Here is a 25,372-nt window from a genome sequence, read left to right as displayed (position 1 = left end):
GCGGCCGGGATCGAACCCGCGTCTTTCGGGTCAGCAGCCGAGCACCATAACCATTGAGCCACCGCGGCGGCACCTCATAATGAAATTTATAACTTAATGGTACCAACCTGGACTGAATGAAACAGCTGACACAGTGCCCTTGTGAACTGGAAAGGAAAAGGAGGTTATTTAGAATTGCTGAAGTTCTACATTTTAAAATCTCAAACTCATCACAATTGCCTCTGTGCAAGCATGGGTAACTCAGAAATTGCAATTATTTTTCAACACACTCTTTTTCTAAACATCATGGAATTATATGCAGACAGAGAAGTGGCTGCCAATAAAATGAGTAACATGACTGACTGCAGAAAACACTTATCACAATCAAACAGAGTACGTGGATAAAGCTACCACCTGCATGAAACCGCAACATTCTCAATGGAACAGCACGCAGAGTACCAAAAATCAATCACATTCATAGTAGAACACTGTTGATGCACTCATGACTCTTGTATTTTCTTTGGCTGATATGAGATGTTTGAGCAGCCCCAGCACAAAAGCCCATATATTCCCATGCGTTGTACTCCTGCCTGATACACTGTTTTCACAACATTCCTGCATCTAAAATTGCATTTTGGATGAGATGATGTCAGTTCTGCAGTATGTAAGAAATAGTAGTTTAACCCCCTAATGGACACATTTTTTTTTTTTTTTTCGAAAGTAGTACCAAAATGATCATGCAGTACCTATAATGCCATCTGTCAGCAAGCCAAAAAAAAATGGATTGGATGAGCCCTACTAGCCTTAAACCAGTCACAGATTGCAAGAACATGTCAAGAGCCAGAAATGACAGTTGGCTTAAGACGAGTTCGCTAGGGGGTTAAGCACTAACTGTATATGATAAGTGCATGGACACCACTTGCATGCATGCCAGCCTTTGAGTGGCATGGCTAAGGTCCCTAGTTTCCCTCAATTCTGCGAAAAATGCTCAGATTTTTGCAATTTTTGTGGAATTGTGTCCTAGCGGCCACATGCTCTCTTCGGTGATTATTGCATTTGTGGTCACCAGTGGAAACAAATGATTGAGGGGAATCTGATTAATTTAATCATCTGAGTTCTATTAAAATGTAGAATCTGGTAACAAATGAAGTTCTGTTGCTGCCTTGACATGCTTGCTCTCCCATCTGCTCAATCAAGCTATTACATCAAGTCCAGCAGCCCTGAAAGCAACATGCTCACACACTAATATGGGAGAGTCACAATACTGGTGCCTGTTGAAAGTGACATTACCATATTTGCAATAATAAAATGAGTTTTTTCCTTAAATCATCTGCCTCAGAAAACACCTCACGTTATATTTTGAAACAAACTATGAACATCGTGTGAATTTTTTCCCCCCATTTTTTGACATACCCACAACGAGCTCACCATCACCATCAGGGGCAATTCCATTAAAGTGCCTATGGCTTAATGCTATGGGCAATAGTTGTTTTCGGTACAGCTTTTTTTTGCCATTTCACTTTCACGTTCTATTTTTAGTATGTGGGAAGAAAAAAAAATTGCACGCACAACTGACTTCAAACTTATTTCAAAGCTCACAAAAATGAACAAGGGAGGGGAAAACCTCAGGTTGCTTGAGCCAACGTTTCGACAAGGGGACTTGTCTTCGTCTGGGCAAAGCGTTCATCATTGGCAGGGATTAAATAGGGCCTTCGCTCCGAGGAGGAAGGCCCCGGGGGTGGGGAAGGAAAGTGGTGTGAGAGGGGATGCGTGTCAGGAAGGGGAGGGAGGTGAATCTTGATTCGTTAAGCTGCAATAGTGGAAAAACTTATATCCGGGGGGTGTGTAATGAACAAAGGCTTTGAAGGGGCTGTGACGGGGGGAGGCGCTGTAGGACCTGAAAAACTCAGATAAAAGGATTAGTCAGCGTGGTACAGGGAAATGAGAAGAAGGCAAACAACATAGGCTGGCACTGGAAGGCGGGGCATTTCCAAGGAAGGACAAGGCAGGGGGGGGGAATGGCTCGAGTGCTCAGACCATTTCCTAGAACCTCGCATAAGTATATTATCTTTTCAGGAGGACACAGGGGCGGGATGGGGGGCACGGGCGTGGAGGTAGACAGGGACAAGGGCTTGTCCCTGTCTGCTTCTATGTCCGGGTCTTTTGTTGCGCCCCTGTGTCCTCCTGAAAAGTTATGAACCAACACGGCCAAATACAAGTACTTCTGAGTATACTATCGCTCTTTGCACCCTTCCCACGTCATATCTTCCACCACATTTCCGGCCTTCTCACCGTCTCTCTGTGACTCACCCCCCCCCCCCCCCCCCCCCTTTTTTTTTCTACTAATCCCCTACTATCAGTTCTCGGAAACCATGACATTCCTGTTACCCCCTCCGCCCCACCTTTTTGGCTTTCTCTGAACTCGAGCCATCCCCCCCCCCCCCGCCTTGTCCTTCCTTGGAAATGCCCCTCCTTCCAGTGCCAGCCTATGTTGTTTGCCTTCTTCTCATTTCCCTGTACCACGCTGACTAATCCTCTTATCTGAGTTTTTCAGGTCCTACAGCACCTCCCCCCGTCGCAGCCCCTTCAAAGCCTTTGTTCATTACACACCCCCCGGATATAAGTTTTTCCACTATTGCAGCTTAACGAATCAAGGTTCACCTCCCTCCCCTTCCTGACATGCATCCCCTCTCACACCACTTTCCTTCCCCACCCCCGGGGCCTTCCTCCTCAGAGCGAAGGCCCTATTTAATCCCTGCCAATGATGAACGCTTTGCCCAGACGAAGACAAGTCCCCTTGTCGAAACATTGGCTCAAGCAACCTGAGGTTTTCCCCTCCCTTGTTCATTTTTGTGATCGCAAAGGACCATCAACCACACCCTCTCTCTACCATTATTTCAAAGCTGGAAGTTTACCAGACATTTACAAATCTATGTGAAGACTATCTGGCTAAACTGCACCACATAATTTCTGGCTGTGTGATCAAGGATAGTACACACACAGCAATGCATCTTTTGGATAAGTGATGATGCGCAGCAGTTTAAACAGACATTACGATAGATGACTCAGAATGTCATGTCTCTGGCTAGTGAGCAGAAGTAAGTACAGGTATACGAGAAAAGCATAAATGACCCACTGTCAAACTGTCCGATGCAAGTGGAGCCCTGCAGCTCCCAGAGGCTGACACAACCTTCCACAGTGCCAGAGACCAAGTGCTCCCCTTCAGCATCCAGTGCAATGCAGGCCACACCCGACTCATGCTCTAGCTCTGCAAGCAGGCTGCAACCACTTTTGTCACCATGGGCCACCAGCTTCCAGATCTAGGTAGAACGGAACAAGGCAGCACCACACTGCAGTTACCACAGCTCCTGAATTAACTGATAAGGCCCACTAAAAAGCAAATGAGCTACTTCAAATGATGCGGCCAGGCACCCCACCCTGGCCACCTGTGCAGTGTGCTGCACGCACGATTAATTAGTGACAGGACGCTACGTGCGCGTGACTTAGCATACACAGTGCTTTTTTATGTTTTGTAAATATGGGCAGTGATCACTCACATGCAGTTATATCTCAGACAGTGCCTGGACACTCGTGCACGAACAGTGCAAAATTTTTTTTATTTTTTGTCTTCAGTAAAACGTGTACATAGCTCTCCCCTGTCCTTTCTTGCCATCGCTCCTCTCTGTATTTCTTGCTGTCTTCTCCCTGTCCCATTTATTTCTGCCAGCCACAGTTCAGGTGCTTAAGATGTTAGATAGCAATTGCCATGGCCGGCAACCCCTTTTTGTCTCATTTTGCATTGTTTTTTCATCAAACCACCACCACTACTACTACTACTACTTCAAATGAAAGACTTCACCGCAATGGTGCTCCAGCTTTAATAGGATACAATTTAAAAGAACAGCATCCGCTGACCAATCACAACAACGAACAAAATCAGCTTTTTAGTATGTGACTGTATCGAACAAGCCCGAGGTAACAGAATTCTTGAGTTTATAATTTCGTGTTGTGATTAGCTTCTTGTTTACATAACAAGAAAGCCTTAACAACAGTCTACGTTCTGTCGTAGAGGAATTCTGTGCAGCGGTCCTGAATACAGGCAAAGCTTCACTGCAGACTTGAGTTATATTCAACTATAATGGCAACCACTAAGGATTAAGTGGAAGAGTAAGCAAGCAGATTTCGGCTTCCTTGCGTCTTTAGAAATCATCAGCAACACTTGTAAGCTTTGCCAAAGAACTCTGTTCAATCACGTGAAGGCTACATTGCTTCAAAAACCTGAAAACATCTGCATGAAATATGACAAAATAAAAAGAATCACCCCAAAGTTATCTAACTTCTAAATTATCCTCACTGCTACTGCAAAGCATCACGAAAAAAAGCATAAGCCCAGGCTTTTTGCTTTCGGTACACCGAACAGAACCTGTAAGATGTACCTAACCAACTGTGAAATTCGTTCCATCCGTACAGGACAGGCACTTGAGCAGAAGATAGCTGAGCTGGCGAACATGGTTACAACTGCGGAACAAAACATCTTATCTCTTATGCCACTAAAAAAGAAAGTAAAGAGGCTAGCTGTTCATGTTGAAACCTTTCCGTTAAAGTGCACGACACCACAGGACTATAATGACCTAGATGACAGATCAAGAAGAAATAATCTAATGTTCTTCGGTATTTCAGACTCCCAGACAGAAACATAGGCAGACACAGATGATAGGATTATTTCCTTCTGCTCCGAGAAATTGAAAGTCACCCTTGATTCCATGAGTATTGAACGTGCTCATAGAATCAGGCAGTTTGCACCATCAAAGAACCGACCAGTGAACACAAAGTTCTTATCGTTCAAAGAATCTGAAGATTGCTAAGGCTGGTTGTCCTGATGACTTGCCAAACAAATTCTACAAACTGTGTGCTGAGTCGGTTGCACCCTACTTAAAGATAATTTTTGAAAAATCGCTTGAAGAATCCTGCCTTCCAGATGACTGGAAAATTGCAAGTGTTGTGCCAATCTACAAATCTGGCCCTCGCAACACTGTATCAAATTATAGACCGGTATCTCTAACTTCAGTTGCGTGCAAGACACTCGAACATATTTTGTTCACCAGTATAGCAGCACATATGGACGCACATTCATTGTTTAATCCTCGTCAGCATGGTTTTCGAAGGGGCCTGTCGTGTACTACGCAGCTGACTGAATTTGCGCACGATTTGGCTGAGGCACTGGACAGGCGACTTAGCGTGGACTGCGTGTTTTTGGACTTTAAAAAGGCCTTTGATACCGTGACGCACTCTTTACTAATTCAAAAAATGTCTTTTTACAATATTAGCCCTCAAGTGGTATCATGGGTAAAAGATTACCTATGTTTACGGCAGCAGTTTGTGGTTATGAATGGCGCCGAGTCTCAAAGAGTGCAGGTTGTGTCTGGTGTTCCCCAGGGCTCCGTGTTAGGACCACTATTGTTCCTGCTCTACGTGAATGACATTGGTGACGGAATAGTATCTCAAATGCGGTTATTTGCGGATGACTGCGTTCTTTATAGTGTTGTCACTAGTGATCGAGATGCGGAAATGTTCCAAGAAGATTTGAACAGAATCTCAGAGTGGTGCGTTAAATGGAATATGAATTTGAATTTGTCCAAGACTGTCCATATGAAGTTTACAAGAAAGAAAAACCCTGATGTGTATTCATATGTTATTAGGAACACAATGTTAGAACAGGTATTCGAATTTAAATACCTAGGCGTTTATTTTACTCCTGATTTGAGCTGGCGCCGTCACGTCGATTATATCTCTGCTAAAGCATGCAGAAACTTGGGATTTCTTCGCCGAAATGCAAGCACTTTTCCACTGTCATGTCGTGACATTTTATTCAAGACTTATGTCAGGTCGGTTCTGGACTACGCGTGCACTGTCTGGGACCCGCCTACTGCTAGAGATAAAGATAAGTTGGAGAGGGTGCAGAACATTGCCTCTCGTTTCGTGTCTGGCACACGCGGGGCTCGTTACAGTGCATCGCGTACGAAGGATGCACTCAACTGGGAATTGCTTGACACGCGCCGAAAGAAGTTGCGTCTGAAGCTGTTTCATGCTGTTTATTATTCAACTGTTCGGGTTGAACGCGAAAGGTATGTGCAGGAGCCTTTTTATAGATCCAACCGTGTTGACCATGTTTTTAAAGTCCGCGAATTTGCGGCAAAAACTGAATTATTTAAAATGTCTTTCTTTCCGAAAACCATTAGAGAATGGAACAGACTACTGAGCGATGTTGTGAGTGTGACATCAAATGATGCGTTCTTTCGTTCTTTAATGATGTGATGCGATTGTGATGTGTTCTTTTGAAGTGAGATGTACATGGTGAAAGTTTTGTGCTTGTAACTCTGCCTGCGAGCGGAGGTGTCATGTGTGCTTCTTTGTTGTACATTTCCCCCCCCCCCCCACTGTAATGCCACGGCGCTGTGGGTTCCTTACTAAATAAAAAGCAGCGGGTACTTGTAGCTGCCGGGAAACTAAAGGGCTTCAGTTATGCAATCAGTGAAGACTTTAAAAGCAAAACTAGACTTGAAAGGAAAAAGCTTCTTCGTACGCCTGTGAAAAGGGGGTGCCCATTCACACTGCAGTTTAATAAACTGGTAATGTCCAATCAGTCATTCCTGTACGATAGTAAAACGGACACTGTAAAAGAAGCACTCCGACAGCAACGACAGAATGCCACCGAATATAAATCTAGGCCCGCCGATAAAAATAATTTATCGTGCATTGTTATCAACTGTCGCAGCCTAAAAAACAAAGTACTGAAAATGCAACCACTTCTGGAAACGTCAACACCTCACATCGTTTTCGGTACCGAATCCTAGCTCAATGATACAATAGGTGATCATGAAGTATTTCCACCAAATTATGCTGTTGACCGGAGAGATAGAAATAAAAATGGTGGCTGCGTTTTTGTGTTGATTCACAGTAGTATCAGTAGCATTTCTCTGAAAGTTGACACCGATGAATGTGAACCTGTATGGCGCAAACTCAATTTGAAAAATGGGTCCACTGTCACTGTTGGTTCTTTTTACAGACCGCCATGTACAAGCAATTCGCAGCCCTTCCTTCCATTGAGCAATATTTTACTATCTTTGAAAACTACCATATGTAATGCTTGCGGACTTCAACCTGCCACATGTGAAATGGTTCTCGTACAAGCCAGTGCTGCACAACTCGTCTTCTTTGCATGCAGCCTTTCTTGAAATGATAAGTGCCCATTTATTATTTTTTTTTTGTGTTCTTAATCTGCGCTGTTTTTTTTTCTGCGTTGTTTTTGTATTCTTAATCTCAGCTGTTTGCATTTTTTAGCTTTTATTGTGCTCTATTGTTGTTTTTTGTTTTCTATTTGTTTTTTTCTGTACTTCAAAAATGGTGTCTGTATTTTAATTTTCTCTTTTCTGCACCTTAGATTTTGAACAAATTATCATCAAAGTGCTTCGTGTGTAGCCCCTATGTAATACCCTCCCCAGAGGGCCTTTAGGGTATTTGAATAAATAAATAAATAAATAAACAAACAAACAAATAAATAAATAAATTTGTTGAAATTCCCACACGTGCTGGACCCACTAGTACGAATGTCCTAGATTTGTTTTTGTGCAATGATCGCAGCCTTGTCGCTTCTGTGCTGAATATACTGGGAATCTGATCATGACGCTGTTCTTGTCAACGTCTCCGTTCCTCTCATGCTTAACTGTGTTAAAACACCGTGCAAGATATTCTTTTATGAAAAAGGTGTCTATGAATGAGTGTGTTTCTGCCCGAGTTCCAGTCACTTAGCTTATTCTTAGAGCTGAATACACAATGGAACGTATTCAAAACAAAACTGTTATCGTTGACCGAGAGCCACATTCCATCGTGACTCATGTCTGCCAAACGTACCAATGAGAAGCCCTGGATGAAAAAATACATTAGGCTATTAATAAATAAGAGCCATTTATTTCGTCACTATCTCAGTCCCACCGATCGTGACGTGTGCACAAAAATGAAAAAAGCTCAGCAAAATGAGAATGAAAGAGAATTGTGAAGCTCAAAACGCATATTTGTTTAATCTAAGAAAGAAAGTATAAGACAAAAAATAAAGAAGGCATTCCTAACACCTTGGACAGCGTCAGTTGCGTGGCTGATAATGAAACCGAAACAGAAATTTTTATCTTCACTTTCAGTCCGCATTTTCGCTACCGCTAGCTGCGATTGCAGATTTCGAGAGTGGCTAGGCTTGCTCAAATGACAGATATCAAATTTACAGAGCATGGGATCAGCCTCTGGTACAGATCATATCTCCAACTTCATCCTGAAGAACTGCGAGACTTCTATTATTCCTTTCTTAACTACACTATTTAAACGTCCTTTGAACAAGGCGCATTGCCTTCTGATTGGGAGTGTGCAAATGTTATCCCGATCTATAAGAATGGTGCAAAAACAACCCTAACTACAGACCCATTTCTCTGGCTAGTGTGCGTTGTATAACTTTAGAACATATCATTTACACCAACCTGATGAGCCATCTTAACAGCAAAATCTTTTTCTCCCCAAAACAGCATGGTTTCACATTTGATTTGATCTCGCACACACTGCTGTTACAAAAGCTCTCTGTTCTTAAGCTACCAGCCAAACTTATGATCTGGACTGAAGCTTATCTACTTGATAGAAGACAGTGACTGGTTCTCGATGGCGTACAGTCATCTTACGTGAATGTCTTATCTGGCGTCCCGCAAGGTTCTGTTTGGGGCCCCTTCTTTTTCTGGTGTTTATTAGTGATCTTTCCAAAACTCTTTCTAGCCATGTCAAACTATACGCTGATGACTGCTGCATCTATCGCGATGTTGGCTGCCAAAATGACCATGACTGCTTGCAGGACGACCTCAACTCTGTCCTATCATGGTGCAGCATAGGGAGGATGAAACTTAATATTTAACAGTGCAATGTGACAAGCTTCACACATAAAAAGCGGCTTTTCATTAAAGATTACCTTATCAATGACATTGCTTTGTGCGTTGTGACAGAGTTTAAGTACCTAGGCATTATTTTTTCGAGCACGATGTCCTGGAATGCTCATATAGAGTATTTAACAGCAAAGGCTAGCCAGGTGTCGAACTTCTTGCGACGCAACTTCAGGCATGCTCCGCTGGATTTAAAACAAACCTTGTATATAGCAAATGTTTGCACGATCTTACAGTATGAGTGCATGGTATGGGACTTGGCAACAAAAAAGAATATTAGATAAACTGGAGTGAATACAGAAGCGTGTGGCTCTATCTGTGACGGGCTACTATGACTTCACGTACCGCTCATCTAATATTGTGAAGCGACTGGGGTGGTGGCCCTCGCTCTCTGATAGGTGCAAGTATTTACAGCTAGCATCGCTTTTTAACATTATAAAAAATACTGGAATTAATAGTGAAAACTACCTAAAGGAGCCTGCTTACGTGTCCGCCCGCATGGACAACAGTATGAAAATAAGAGTATAGCTGCCGTCTAAATGTTTCCAAATTTTCTTTTTCCCCCGCTGCACGATACACGACTGGAACTGTCTTCCAGATTCAATGTCACTGTGCCTTCTCTGTTCTTTTTCACATTATTACACAACCACATCTTAACTTAAATGAATTGTTGTATTTTTTCCCAGTTTTATTATGTATCTACTCTGTATATTTGTACTGTCCATCACAGTGCTATCATCGAAGTTCTGCAGTGTTTATGTTTCATCTGCATAATATATATTTTGTATAGTACATCGAATGTCTGTATTCCATCATGTTTCATGCATTTCCCTACAATAATGCCCAGCAGAGCACTGTAGGAACCTGTATGAATGAATGAATAAATGAATGAATGAATGAATGAATGAATGAATGAATGAATGAATGAATGAATGAATGAATGAATGAATGAATGAATGAATAAACCACTGTAGAAGTGCCTAACAATGACGTTCACATAAGATAAAAACTGCTAGTAGTACTAAGACTTGTTCAGCAATGTTGCCATATTGGTATGATGAAATCCAGAACAATCAAATGAAATAAAAACACAGAGCATACCCAATATATCCAAAAACACTGACATACTGCATCTTTCTTGTAGCATTTCTCAAAGCCTAGATTTTAACTCAATGGCAACTGCAGGACCGTCAATAATGAATTATTAAAAAAAAAAACAATAAAAGACCTTAGTGTTGGCACCATTTGCTCGCGATTCATGCACGCATTGTGATCACTGAGGAAACTATGATAGCTGAACAGCCTAAGAGTTCTGTAGTGCGTGTAGCAGCACTCGTGCCAAAAGAAATGCTGCACAATAGGTACACTACAGAGAAGACTGCTACTACAGCTGCATAAGAGAATCTGCAAGTTTTTTTGGTTTACACAAAGGTATCCATGAATGTGAACCATTTTATTAAAAAAATTGGTTTGAACATAAGTTATGGAAGACAGCACTACAACATCAGTGCCTCAAAGGGCATTAAATGCGTCAAAAAATAAAGGCGTTAAAAAATAACAGTGAAACGATGTACTAACGGCATAAAATTCTCAATGTAATCAGACCTAAATAACAGTAACTGTCACTAGATTATACCTTTGCTGTGGAGTCCCAGGATGCAGTTGCCAGCACTCCATTCTTCCAGGAAAGGTCAGATACTGCAATGCACATTGGCAGGAGACCACAAATGTCAGAGAAATTAGGGAAACATTGTACAGTCAGGCCGTAATGAAATGCGAACACGTATACGCCATATATGCACGTATACGCCATTTTCTACTTTGCTGCAAGGTATTTTCTGCTTTGCTGCAAGGTATTGCATTACAGCCAGTTTACGAATATGTATTTCAGTAAACTCTTTGACCAGATACACGAATTAGGCTAGTTGCATACTGCAGCTGAAAGTAGACAGGCAAAATATTCTGCTTTGGTGACATGCTTTGTTCGCGTTTCATTTTGACCTGACTGTACCTGTTCAGCAAACTTACTTCTTTGTTGGTAGCTGCTAATTTTCGTCACGTGTTCTTGTCTAAAGGGTCACTTTACAGTATTTGAGTCTAGTTACAAAGCTGCCACCTAAAATTTTCCACCCCTTTTTCCTGCTGCACTATGCATGCAGCACAAGAAAGTAAAAATATGCTCTGCTGTAAATGCTCATCACCTAGTCAAACCGAAATGAAAGTATAATTGAAGGCGAGCCACCAACAGAAGTACTCTTTTTGTTGTTGCTGGATCTCGATCTACTGTAGCTGTCCAGCATCACATGCTAGAGGCAGTTGATACAGTTAGTCGGAGCAGCTGTGGCCATAATGTCACCGTCAGTGTCAAAATAACCTCTGACGCAGCACTTTTTGGAGCAGTGCAGTCGTGGTTAGGCCATCAAGAAGATCATGATGAGCACTGCTAGGGCGATCAACGTCTAGTGCAGAAACATGCTAATCAGTGCCATACGGTGCTGCTAGGGCAAGCAATGATCACTACTTGCGTGTTTTCATTATTTTAGACTACACCTGTGCACAACTCATGTTTTTACCATTCTTTTATATAAAAGCACAAAGGTAACTATTGGACTCTGCCTTCCAGAAAAAAAGATATCTACAGGAACAGGAAACCTACCTGCGTCTTCATGACCCAAAGTTGATTCAGTGACACGCCCATATTCCATGTTGTAAACATATCTGCGATCAAACATAGTCACGCTTACAATACAAAATGCGAGCATTAATATACTGCAATTTTCAATAGCTAGCTGTCACCTAATGAAATGAACAGCATACACAGAGCAACAAAGCAACAAGCACCTTGAACTTCTGCCATTAAAAACAGTCATAAGATTGAAGGCTTTAATAATAAGGCTGGCCAAAAAACTACTTTAAAGCTTGAAGGATCAAATTTTTACAAAAAAAAAAAACGAGCATCAAGCATCTACAATTTCTTGTGCTCCAAGATGGATACTTCAGAGAATAAAACTTGAGATTGTAATTTTTACTCAGTATTAACACATTGTTGCTTTACCTAGCACAGGGTCAAATGCACTTTTTTCAGTAAACAGACTGTCTAGACTGGCCTCTCTGAAAGAATTATTCAGTGTTAGCTGCAGTTCAACTAACACTGCAACACAGAACAGTAGCCTGTCAATGGCTGTTGGCAATGCATGAATACACAAACATAAAGCACCGACTTTCAACTTAAACATTATTTAAAAACAAAAGGAACCCATGAAGCCACTGATACCACGCTCATGATGCTGCTCTGAAGAATGCACTAATCCAGCACTAAAAAACTGCACCAGAGAATTTCAGATATTTAGTATTTACTTGCCCTCACAGCTGTTATCAGAGTAGCCAACAGTCATAACTGCCCAGTGATTTTTTCATTAAAAACAGTTTATAAAAAGGAGGCTTTAACACTAGGAGGATGATGTCTTTAAACAACAGACACTGAGTGACCATCACAGTCTGTTTGTTGGCTGACCAATATTGGTTATGTAACTTTATTATTGGGGCTCGCTGTGACAGGCTCATGTAATTTAAACAGTTTCAAAGAAGAGCTGTTCTTCAGATATATCTGTCAACAACTTATTTTTTTTTTCCACTCCAATTCCACATTTGTGTACAAAGAGTGCTACAAGCAGAAGATATTATGCTTGCAAAAATTATGCTTTTGTGATAAGGCAATTGTTACCATCTCTCAGCAGCCCAAGATAAGCAACTTACTACACTTGCCTACACTGTTCGAACACAAAAACAGTTGCTGCACTCAAGGACTGCAAATGATCGCTGGTTTTTTAAGCAGCAAAAACAGTCATCACAAGTACTTGTGTGTTATCTCACAAAGTCAATATGCCAGCAGCAGGCAATCACTGTCACAACCCAAGTGCATGGGCTACATGTATCGAGACTAGACTGTCGAGTAAGTAGCTTATCTAGGGCTTCAGTGAAATGCTGACAGTTTCCATATCACAAATACATAACTTTTTCAAGCACCATATAAGAAATGTTTCCGGCACTCTGTGTGTCTGGTTTCAGAACAGCGGTAGATAAAGGTGAAAAACTCAACGAATACCTCAACAAGACAGGCTCATTTGAAATGATGTCAATCACATTAGCCTCCCAAGAAGGTTTCCTTCAACACAGCCATTGTAGCTCTGGTTCTTAAAAGGTTACTAGTAAGCTTGCATTAGTAAATGCATTGTTATGGCTACCAATCCCTTTGATGTCCAATGAGCTCAAGGGACACACAGCACAGATGGCATTTCAAGTAATGCCCAGTTAAGCCACCCTTTTTAAATATATCTGCTCTGATTAAAACAAATCACCCACAACAGTAGCGATACGAATGAATATCAACACTTTACTTTTAGAGCTTTTAAATAAATCACCTTTACTACTGCAATGAAAAAGGTGACATAGCTCAAGGTCTTGACACTTGTCAATGGCATAAAAAAATATACAAAACTGCAACATGAAGCATGGATGCTATTGATGGCATGCAAATTAGCAATACATCCATCCCTATGTTATAGTTTGCATGGGTGAACAAAGAAGGCATAAACTATACCTATCCAATTAAATAAAAGAATGCCGATGCACCTTAACCCCTTTGGTCACAGTGTTTTCATATGCGCACACAACTTGCTTGGCATCTGTTCAGGTTACAGCTGGAATGTAATGTGTAAAACCCTTTTTGAGATGGACAATTTTGCATTTTATGACAGCTCTGGAATAGCTCTGGTGAGAATGTTTTCATTTGGCTGTTTCGTAAGCATGAGCACTTTAAAGGGGAAGACAGTCTTCGACTGAAAATTTTTTGAATGAACTCACAGTAAGAAAATCTTCAGGAAGCATGTATTTTTGTGTGCTGACTCTATGTATGTCACTTTATTTCATGTAGAACAGATCCTTGTGCACATATGTAATGTGTTCTGTAAGTTTATTTGTCATGAGCCTTAGGAGATTTTGCTGCAGGGAACTTGCTAAAATGTATGCATTTTTTTTTTTACATTAAGAAATGCAATATTATCCCCTTACCACATTAATTTTTATTTTAGCTAAAAAATTACAGTCAGCTCCATTTGGAATGGAAGCACACGAACCAACCTTAGTTTTCAGAAAAACTTTATGGTTGTGACATTTTAACTAAACAGCATCCTCACATATTATATGATACAGCACGTAGTGAACATGCAGAACTGCATTTGAGACGGCCATAAACAAACAAGAATATACATGCAAAATGACAGAATGGTATCTTTTTGTATTTTTTTAGAGTGCCAGCATATGGGCCCCTAAAATGCTTTGTAATGCCTCCGCACCCCTTGCAGTTGTTGCAATCTGCTCTCAATGCAACACCTTGAAGTTGGCGGGGTGTCTTGAAACAAGGTACCATTTCTCGTCTTAGTTAAAAAGTTAATCGCGAGAGCAGGGTGGCATAAAATGCAGTTGTTCCACTAGGCAAAGCGTTCACTTGGCAAAGCAGCCATTAAAAGTCGATATTGCCATGAACGGGGCTCTCCTCTTGGTTGCTTGGATGAGCACTTCCCTTTCAGAGCTTATTCATGCAGGTCACTTTCTTTCATCTGGTGACCGAGAGCCTATCCCGAGATCATGCTACTATTTAGCATGCTCCTGGAATAGGTTGACACAGATGATTTCATGTCTTTTCACTGTCTTGTCTTTCGGCACAACGGCCATGCTAGGTCAATCAGTGTTTTAGACAAATGCAGTTTCTTTTGAATCTCTATGAATATTTTCTTTTTTCTTCTGATATAGGCTAGTTTCTGGCCTTCAGTACTTGCTGCATCAGGAACAGCTTCATTACCGCTTTCGTTTCTTCTTTATATGTCATTCCTATCTTTGTCTCCCTCACATTTTTTTTTCTTTCTACCCATGAGACATTGTCATCTTTGTTGTCCTCAGTCAGCATACTAGCGCTGCTCTTATCACCACTTGATGAATGGATATAGGACCATACTTCTGATTATGCCATAAAATTTGCTGGAATCTTATCACTGCTTCAATCAAGCAGCGAACTTCATTAAGAAGTGCTTCACTTAATCTTCTAAACACGAAAAGGTATGTAGAACCATTCAACAGTGCAGAATTCGTTTTATGCCACTAAAATTACAGAATGCCATATAATAGCAAAAATACCCACAACTGCATGCTGTATCATATGTGATACACAAGTAAATACCTCTCTCATAACTCAGTCTGAATGCTTATCATGCCACTGATGCTGCTACAGGATGACAAAAAGTAATTTTATTACCTAATAATTTTTTTTAAAATGCTGCCTCAAGTTAGAATGAAGAAAATCTTTTCAGTAAATTTCTGCAAGAAACACACGAAATGGTTTCCATGTACATTTGACCAGAAAATCACAGGAGAAATCCTCCCAAAGGTTGAGTTACTGCGGGCGTTGCTGCTAGACAGTGCATACTGCGATGCCAAGTAAGCACAACTTCCTTCCTTACCATTCACCACTACTTAGAGCAAGAATTATGCAGCACATCATGTATAATGCTCCATGCGGTAAGGGTTATGAAACTGCCACTTCAGAAACAGGAAGAGCTTTTATTCCGGTTTCTGAATGGGCAACTTCAAAACCCTGTAACTCGAGTTCTATGATAGGCAAGATCATAATTTTACCCTTACTGCATTCCTTGATGTGAGGAAAGACCAATGGCATGCATTTTGTGAAGTTCCCTACAACAAAATTTCTTTACAGTGCTTGAGAAAAATACTTACCTAACATATTATACAAAGGCAGAAGGACTTATTATACATTAGGTTGAAAGGCATATTCAGATTCAGCACACAAGAATACATGTTCCCTGAAGATTTCATAACAGTGACTCAATTACAAATATTTTCGTTCTAAGGCCCCCTTCCCCTCTTAAAAGGCCTAGAATGAGAACTGTTTATATAACAATGTCCAATAACATGAATGAATCCAAACAGTGATTGATTTATTGACTGACTGATTGAGTTAAACCTTTACTGATCCCATACTCATGGTCTCCAACTTAGCATAACCTGCAAGCACAGACATGTGCTGGTGGGGGAGGGGGCAAGGGAGGCAGGGGCCCCTCTAATGGGCATGGGGGAGAGGGGTGCAAATTTTGTCCCACAGTGCAGACATGGACAGGCACTACCATGAACTTTGCCCCCCCCCCCCCCCCCCCCCCCCTAATGGAGAGACCTGCGCATGCTTATGCCTGTAAGCAGCACTCAGCAACAATTTGGACATACAAGGGCATCAGAAAAACTGCATAATTAATCATAAAAGATAGGAATTTTTTGTGCACAATTTTGGCATCTTCCTTGCAAAAACCTGGAAATTTATGTTTCTCCACACTAGATATAATCTGAAACTGAAGGAGTTAAAGACTTATTTTAGGGGATTCCAGTTCAACTTATCGATATGAAATATTTGCACATCAAGATGCTCTTGTAGCAGAGAAAAGGCCACTCACACATAATTATCCCATGATCCAACAACGACTGTTTTGTCATTCATTACGATGCATGATGACAGCGCCTGCAGACAAGAACACAACATTAATACTTAGCATTATGAAATATCATAGTGTGTGAAGCTGGTAAGTAGATTTTATTGCAAATTAATCTGTTTACCCAATGACATGTATCCACTGTACATAGAAGAAAGAAATGTCTTTCAACTAGCCAGGCGCAACCTGTAAAAACTTGATCACAGAATGTCAACAGTTTTGTGGTAAAAGTAAAACCATTTTAATCTGTTGAATAGATTATTCACCGAGTCTTGCGTATTAAAATTTTCATATATTAGTGGAGGTAAGAGAAACAGTTACCTGAAAAAGCAAAAAACGACCGAACTAGTGACAAGGCAAGTAACATTTTGAACACAGTGCAAAAGGCAAAGTATACAAGGCATGTGGAAGAAGTGCAGAGGACAAAAATTTCAAATTGGCTTTTTGCAGCTATGACTGTATTCCAAGTGACCTCTATAATCCTCCCCTTCACTGACTTAATGAATAAAAAAGATTTATGGGCGATAAGTGAGATATGGCAGATACACATTACCATTAGTTTTCTACAGCATGCTACATGGTCATGCCACTAAGTAAAGTAAGACAGCCAAGCAGGCGCTGCTTTCCCTTCTCCTCCTCTCTCTCCATCTCCTTGGCTGCTGCACTCCGCTCTTTATCCTCTCCCCTTCCCCGCTCCTCCCTCTCCCGGCCGTCGCATGCATTTAACTTGGACAACAAGCTCTGAATATGAAGCTCACTCTAAAATCTGGAGGCAAATGAGCAATGCATGAAAAGGTACTTATTGGCCCTTTAAGGTCAATTCTTTTCATGATGCATCCAGTACACCAGAGGTCTCAAACTCATCTTGTCATGTGGGCCACATTAGCACACTTTTGTCACCTGCGGGCCAGCATCCACAAAGGGAGAGGAAGAAAGGGAAGTAGAGGGGGCAGCACAGCGCTTATGCAACCTAAGACCACTGCAATTTTTCTGCTGCCTTGGACGTAGCAAACATCAAACGGCGACTCAAAGCCATGGATAGTGGAGACAACTAACTCTCTACTTGCAAAGAAAGCATGTCATACCTGCTGACCTGTACATAAGACATGGTAAGCAACCCGCCGTTGTCAAAGTGTGAACGGTGATGAAGAGGTGCAGTACGAAAAAAAAAAAAAACAAAGATTCCACTGTCATAGAACTCCTGGTACAAAGGCTGAAACCCTTAGGGTAAGGCCTGCAGGTCGTATGTTTGAGACCCCTGCTATATGCTTTCTTCAGCAATGCTTTTGGCAGCCTCTGCTTACTTTATTTAGGCTTGATAAAGTCCCTACTGTTAAAACAAGTCACATGTGCAAGCCTACACAAAGCCAGCTGCCAAAAGATGGGGTATGCATACAATCAATACCAACACCTCACCATGTGGGATATGTTAACACTCCGCAGCTGCTGCTTCTGCTCAAGGGAGTACAGTTTGAGAAGGCTGTCTGAAAAGGAAGAAAAAGGCAGCCATGGCTTGTTAAGAGCTCAAAACTCAAAACATGTGCAGCATGCAAGCTCTCACAAAGAAATTATCAGAGCATTCAGGTGAGCTAAAGGACTCTTCCCAAATTACTTGATAAAACTAAAATCAATTAAATAACTAAAAATAGCAGAAAAAAGCAATTCAGTTAATGACAGAAATGCTACATATGCTAATGATAAAATACATTAGAAGAAACATAAAATAAGTTACACATACAGCAACTGCCAACAAACTAGGGACCTCGTATGTGTGAAGATATATAGTTTAATCTCATCGATAAGTTTTCCACAAGGCCGTGGAAAAATTAAAAAAAATATTAACAGCCATAAAACCATCAAAATGTATGAAATGTATGAAATGTATGTATGTAGTTTTAATCTGAAGACTTTATTTTGTCAAACTAGCCACTAACAGCTAAAAGAAAACCACAGACTGCTGCCTGTCAAATTTGAACATGGCCAGTCACAGTGTTGTTGGCATTCTTAATTTCTGTATGTTCATATAATGGTGTTCTTATTCGGTAATATGTTCCTGTGTTGTATTCGCTCTCGCTTTTCATTTGATTCATTAAGATATGATTGATGCGATGATTGATGCATGTACTATCACGATGGAAAGAAACGCGAACAGAGCGGAGCCACTGCAATTAAAGCATGTTTAAAAGAAGTGCGAACAGCGGAGCCTAGGCGCTCCGCTGTTCGCACTTCTTTTAAACATGCTTTAATTGCAGTGGTAGCAAAAAAATGCTAGAGTTGTCCGTGATGCATTCTAGGACAACTCTATTGTCGGTCTTACAAACCAGGTAAAAGCGCCATCAATAGAAATTCGAAAAGCGGAGTGCGTAGGCACTGTGCTGTTCGCGTTTCTTTCCGTCATGATTGTACACTGTGTTTCCACTGCTGGTGGGTGGCTGGAGCCCAGTCAAGCTACAATGAAGCAGCTTTTTCTCTGGCCACCTCTTTTGCCTTGTTAAGTTGCAAAATAAAGTCATTTGATTGAATGAGTGACTGATTACCACAACACTTATATAGCTGATCAGTGACACTATGCAGCCTTCCCAGTGTAAACTTGCTCACAAGACAGCAAAATGAAGAAACGAATCTCCTGAACACAAAGTGCGACACCACTTTACTGCATTATCCTGTAAAAACTTCGCATCTAGCTGTTCCCCCTGTCTCTTTGGTGCTTGTGTTTCAAGATTTCCACAATAACACAATAAGCTAACGACTTGCCTATGCCTTAAGGTCATACCTCTAAAAGGCTCACCCATGCAAATGAGGTCCATTTGCACATCAGATAGAGCATGTTTGCTTAGTAAACTACATATTCTGTTTTGAGTGCTCCATTTACATACCTGCCTTGCCCATAATGCATTGCAAGGTGCAGGAATATCATGAAATGATAACAAATTAGGTGAGAAAATACATGACGACTGTGGACTTTGCACAGATAGAAGAAATGGAAATCTACCAATGAAGTTGTTACTGTACGACCAACAATTGAAGCACAGTAATGTGAGAACAACACGGCATTTAGTATATGAAGTACTGAGGAGAACTGCACATAATTTGGAAGGCAATTAAAATGTTGCAGCAGCACACACATGCCCTCGTGCTACCCTTGCATGCTAAGTTTCCAAGACAGGATGCTCGATACAATAACATGCAGAAAGGATGCTCATAACAGTGAAGCTGTTTCTTTAAAGGGACAGTGAGGAGAGCTCTAATAATATTTTTTTTACAGCAAAATCCGATAGTTCGGCATTTCATGGCTTTGTTGCCACTTGGCCGGCAGCGAAAGATGCATTTATTTCTAAGAAATTTGGATTCGAAGTTGAAAAAGTTTTCCCGCCGCTATGATTCAAACTTAGGATTCTCTTATGACGACACAGGACTAAGTGACGTGAAACGTGACGTGCACATGACGTAACGCAGACTCCGTGATTTCTGATGGCCAACAGTGCGGCCTGGCAGCAGCCGAAAAGAAAGCTACCGCAGGCCACACGTTGAAGGCATCTATCGGCTATTGCGGCCGTCGCTACCGTCGCTACCGTCGCTTCGTTTACGTTTGCACCGCTGTTTTGCCAGCGTTACGATGGATCCCGTTCCCAAAGTCGTCAACTAAGTTCTAGCAAATAGACACCTTTAGCATACCGTGTACCTTGTTACCGTTAGCGGAATACCGGGAGCCGGCCTACCGCCGGTGATCAGGCGCTGATTGGTCCCGATGCTGCAGGAGTGCGCGTAGCTGCCGGGATCATGGCGCCATCTGGCGACGTTAGGGAGATTTGCGCATGTATTGGCTGCGCCTCAGTGATTGCTGGCTTCTTGTGTTCTGGTGTTGCTAGAACCATTGGTTCTAGCAACACTGTTTTGTCCTATGACGTCAGCACGCTTGTACTTGAGAGTTTGGCCTGTGTCGGCGATACCTGTATTTTGGTTCTTGCTCTTTTCTACGTTACAAGACCTATGTTGTCAGTATGAGTGGCGTTTTTGTAATCAGGAGCTGGTATTCTGTCGATACAAGCCAACTTCAATTTCTCCTCAGTGTCCCTTTAAAATCTGTTTTATTCAAAAAAGGGTCACCTAAAACAGGACAGCATAACAACATGTCACCCTTATTCTGCAACACCATGTCATTTAAAGCAGCAGTGCTGAGCCAAATGTGTTAAGTACCCCTTGACTGCAAGCGAAAGTAACTGAAGAACCCAAGAGAGTGACTGAAGTATACTAGTGACCATTAATTGGGTTTATAACGTACACAGCAGTTCATTTTGCAAGTTCAGGGGCTCTGAAGGTATGTTGTTAAAAACCCATAGGTTCCTTGGGCTCTTTTTGGGTTCCCGATATGCTCAGGTCCGTGCATGCTCCTCCCCAACTCTGTAAATATACCACTCCATAAACTTCCACAGCTATGAGCAATTACTGATAGAATAAATTTTGGCACATCTTGAGGAGTGAAACATATTCATACTTTTCTTTTTTTGCATGCATACCTGGCAAGAAAGAGCAAGGGCAAGGATATAGCAGGAGGTTCTTCAGAACTTTTTGAAAACTGATGCTCCAAAGGCCAAAATGTTTCTGAACCTCTGTGCTAGATCATCCGCATGTTGCCACTCCGTCACAACACTGGACCTTATGCCTCCACGGTCGCTCAGTGGTTATGGTGCTCGGCTGCTGACCCGAAAGAAGCGGGTTCGATCCCGGCCGTGGTGGCCAAATTTCAATGAAGGCGAAATTCTAGAGGCCCGTGTACTATGTGATGCCAGTGCATGTTAAAGAACCCCAGGTGGTCGAAATTTCCAGAGCCCTTCACTACGGCATCCCTCAAAGCCTGAGTTGCTTTGGGATGTTAAGCATCCATAAAAGAAAAAAATAAAAACACCAGACCTCAAAACAACTGCCCTGGAACAGGTGCCTGAAAAAGTGCCATTCTGTTTATACACTAAGCACACACATCAGATGGTTCTTATGCCCGATTCCACACTGCTACACTAGGCCACTTTACTTGGCCAAAAATGTGTGTGTGTGTGGGAGGAGGGGGGGGGGGCTTCTGTGAGGATCAAGAGCTTTGGGGGCCATAGGAATGTGTTCAAGCACCCTGAAAGGGCACCTGAGAACCACTAAGAACCATTTGAAAATGACTGACCTGAAGCATAAATATCAAATTTTTTTTCTACTTCTTCTGCAGACTGAGAAGTTCAACAGTGCTTTCTAATTATATTTCTACATTATTCATTTCACAGCGAAGTGAAGCATCTTCCAAGTGCAGTGTAACAAAGTCTATTTCTAATTAGAGGCTATCAATAAATTGAAGTAACTGCTGTGGACTCTATAAACAGACTAGAGGTTTCTGCAAGAGCAGTGCTTCAGCAAAGCTAAATAAAAGTACAGATACCTAGATCGTAATCTCAGAATGGTATACTTACAAGTAACATCATACGGCACCATTTGCAGGTACTACTTCAGCAAGATTTCAAGGTACTGACTAGAACCTAATCATCTAGGTTTTTCTCAGCTAAGCACACCTATGCACTTACATTTCCTTTCACTCACATGTATATGGGCACTCTCTCACATTCAACTGCACTCACACTGACATTTACACACAGAAAGTCGTTCATGCTAGCATTTATGCCCACTTACAGCCACCAGCACTCACTAGGGTTTATAGTCAGTCACAGCCATTCATGCTCACAGGCACGTTCCCACTACTAGTACCTAATAAATGAGTGCACACATGGGTAAGCATGCCAACCTGTAGCCCCACTTGCATTTTGCCCATGATTAATCACCAAGAAAGGACTGCTTCATAAGCAAGACAAGTTTTATAAGCACTTATTGAGCAAACAAGGATGCACAAACCCAACTAACCGTAATGGAACCTCATGCAGCATACTGAGTAGGATTTCTACTTTGTAGCTGATTACTATTGCAGAACCAAGCAATTATTACTTTCTAAAAAATATTTAAAACCTGTTAACGTAACAGAAAGAGATCAACAGCATCAAAACTTTGCTAAGCACAGGCATTAAAGGTTGTACCCATGATCAGTCATAACAGCAAACAAGCATGCACTTTTGGGGTGCTTGCGGATACGACAATAAGAGTCTGCATAAAGTACACATTTTTATGCATCCAGTAAGTAAATATAATCATAATGAACGGCCAGCAGCCGCGACACAGCTGACACCCCTATGTGCAAGAACACCTTATACAAGAACACAAACAGCTGAAACCTGTAGCCACAACAGTGATCAAATAATAGCATGAATAAAAAAAAATGCAAGCTAAGATAAAACATGCCTTTAGCTATAATGAAAAATCTCGGACTTCAAAGCATAAATATCCACTTTTTACCTTGGGAAACTGAGAAGATGCTACTTTTGCTGCTTGAGAAGCAAACGTGAGTCACCATTCTGAAATCAAAGATTTTCACAATGTTAGTTTGTCAGAAACATCAAACTTTGGTATGAATATGCATGTGTCTGTCTCTTTTTTTTTTTGAAGCTGGAGGCATAAATGAATGTTGCACATATAAGTGGAACACTTCAGCAAAGCCAAGCTCTGAAAAGAACTAGACAGTTTTAGACGAATAAACCAAACAAAGTGGCATTAAAGGTTGTCTGGCATAGGCAACAGCATCTCTAACTTGTAATTAAACAAAAAATTTATTATGCTCATTAGTAAACTTCTCACCAGCAAAAATATACAAATATTTCTCATTAGAGTGTTGTGCAACATCAAACAAAATGTTAAATTGCATTGTTTCCACATGAAAGTCTTCACTAAGACAGATTTCTCCCAGCAATTCAAACAAAGGGGTAAAAATTATGAACTTAAAAGGCATAAACTACGAAGATTATTTTTCATGCTCCAAGCAGAAATCCAGGTTTGAGTACATCAGAAGAAAATTCTAGAATACGGGAGCACAGATTACTAAGCTAGCACTAAAAGACAGTGATATATGACTTTCAGATAATTGTACAGGTGTATAGTATGTAGTACACCACAACGTTCCCAGTATTATATAATGAAACCCTGTCTCCTTACAAAGGCTCCCTTACATCATTCCGTTTTTGCAGGACTTTGTTTTCTCCTAAGACAGATTAAGAGTACAGCATTACAAATTACCAGTTGCTGCTTTCTGTATCAAATTTTCATCAATGCAGCTTACGAACTGGTGTGCCTTATGAGCGTTTTTCTTCTTTAGCATTAGTGCAAACTGCTAAGAAGACTTCCTTAGTTAATGCCATGTTTTTCTCCAGGCTTTATGAATGACTGTTCCAACATTTTGTGGCAGCGTCTAGTGGCCTGTCCTAGTGAGGTATAACGGTTAGAAAAATAGTTTCAGAAACCATCACTACGTGCTTATCTATCTGCCCACACATTTAGAAAACACAGTTTTTAAAAATTAATAATAAATCGCCAGCTCTGTTCCAAGGACTCGTATTTACTGCAAATATTCAAAAGCATTCGTTCTACACGCTAAACATATGTACCAGCAATCTCCAAACCCATTTCCTAGTTTCTTTAACCCTACAACCAATAAAAGCACTACAGGTCTCAATCTTGATCAGGTTAATGGTTGTAAAAAATGAATCTCACGAAAGCACAAATAAGATTAATATCAAACAGCAAAATCCCATATGAAACCTGTGAACTTGCTCCATTGTTATTCATTGTGCAAGGTAATATGCTGGAGGCCTACACAAGCAAGACAGCCAGAAGAAAAGGCAGGCTGTTGCTCAGACATATTTGGTCACAACAATGCACATATTTGGATGCAGTTCCATCATGCATTGTATGAAGACATGCAACTTCATACACTAAGGTGCAACTTATCAATGAAATTCCCAGAACAAGGCTAGTTTATAGGAGGTGTGATTGACACCACGGTGGAAATTACCGACCAGACAATACAGGTAATATTTACCAGCACTTTGCACCTCCCATCCAGGTCAAACATGTTTCGCTTATGCTGCCTGCCTTCTCTAGTGTATTTTATTTTTAAACATCATCTGTAGCTCCCAACTACAAAATACAGCACTTCCTTACAGTCCCTTATCGTCTTTTCTTGCTTCACAACTATGCTGAACACATTTAAGCGGTAACCACATGAAGCAATGTTCTTCGCGACATGATGTACGGTGGTGACGGCCATCGCCTATCGCTGCCGCTGGTACACCAGCACGAAGTGGCCAGACTTGCTGGCAGAGCAACACGTTTCAGCAGTGTTGCTCGGTTGCAGCCACTTTAGTGTTCAGTTACCTTGCATTATCAGACAAGTACAACTGCGCTAGTACAATGTTTTCAAGTCTTTAAATAGCATGAAGCACGATAAAAGCATTTACAAAAATACTTCTTTGCTAATACATGACATTTTTAATAAAATATACAGGCCCAAAGCACAGTGCACAGTGGCACCTGACTACGTTTCTGAGGTGCTGAGATTTGTAATGAGTGAGAGATGTACAGGCGCGACCATAAGTAAACGGAGCACGCTATTGCGTTCGAAGCACAATCACGCTTTCTCCACTGGTAGTGAAGAAGCATTGTTTGTCTACAAGAAAGCCCACCAATCTCTGCTACCAGCATGCGCGCACCACTGCTGGAAATTTCAGTTAGGTGACACGTGAAAAATATTCAAAGACAGTTGCGAGCTCCGTTTACTTTTGTCCGCGCCTGTACCTTAAAATGCCATTTTCTGTTCCACAATTCTTAACAGGCTTTCAATGAACTGTTTCGATGCATGGGTGAAGACAAAGCAAGCGTTGGCAGCCTCTTCACTGAAATCACATCCTTGAGAAACGAACTTTGCTCGCAAACTAGCATACCCGCAATGCC

At 41.3% G+C, this 25,372-nt stretch overlaps 1 protein-coding gene across 5 annotated transcripts in view; it reads right to left on the bottom strand.

Moving 5' to 3' along the window:
* Positions 1-25,372, bottom strand: part of LOC149352686 (protein FAN-like) — a 77,302-nt gene that overhangs the window by 8,964 nt on the left and 42,966 nt on the right. For all 5 annotated transcript variants that reach the window (XR_016290836.1, XM_089581908.1, XM_089581907.1 and 2 more), the window contains 7 exons: positions 22,886-22,944; positions 17,921-17,988; positions 16,469-16,533; positions 11,608-11,669; positions 10,588-10,649; positions 3,116-3,299; positions 108-146 (listed from right to left, as the gene is read on the bottom strand). Coding sequence is in view for 4 of the 5 variants with exons in the window: in XM_089581908.1 (XP_089438034.1) it covers positions 108-146; positions 3,116-3,299; positions 10,588-10,649; positions 11,608-11,669; positions 16,469-16,533; positions 17,921-17,988; positions 22,886-22,944 (539 nt within the window). In the remaining variant the exon portion in view is untranslated. The remainder of the gene's footprint in view (positions 1-107; positions 147-3,115; positions 3,300-10,587; positions 10,650-11,607; positions 11,670-16,468; positions 16,534-17,920; positions 17,989-22,885; positions 22,945-25,372) is intronic.

Source organism: Amblyomma mixtum, chromosome 3, assembly GCF_055824585.1.
Source record: "Amblyomma mixtum isolate Tamu chromosome 3, ASM5582458v1, whole genome shotgun sequence".
Classification (NCBI taxonomy): domain Eukaryota; kingdom Metazoa; phylum Arthropoda; class Arachnida; order Ixodida; family Ixodidae; genus Amblyomma; species Amblyomma mixtum.
Note: the sequence above shows the minus strand (reverse complement) of the source record. Positions and strands in the feature narration are given on the sequence as shown.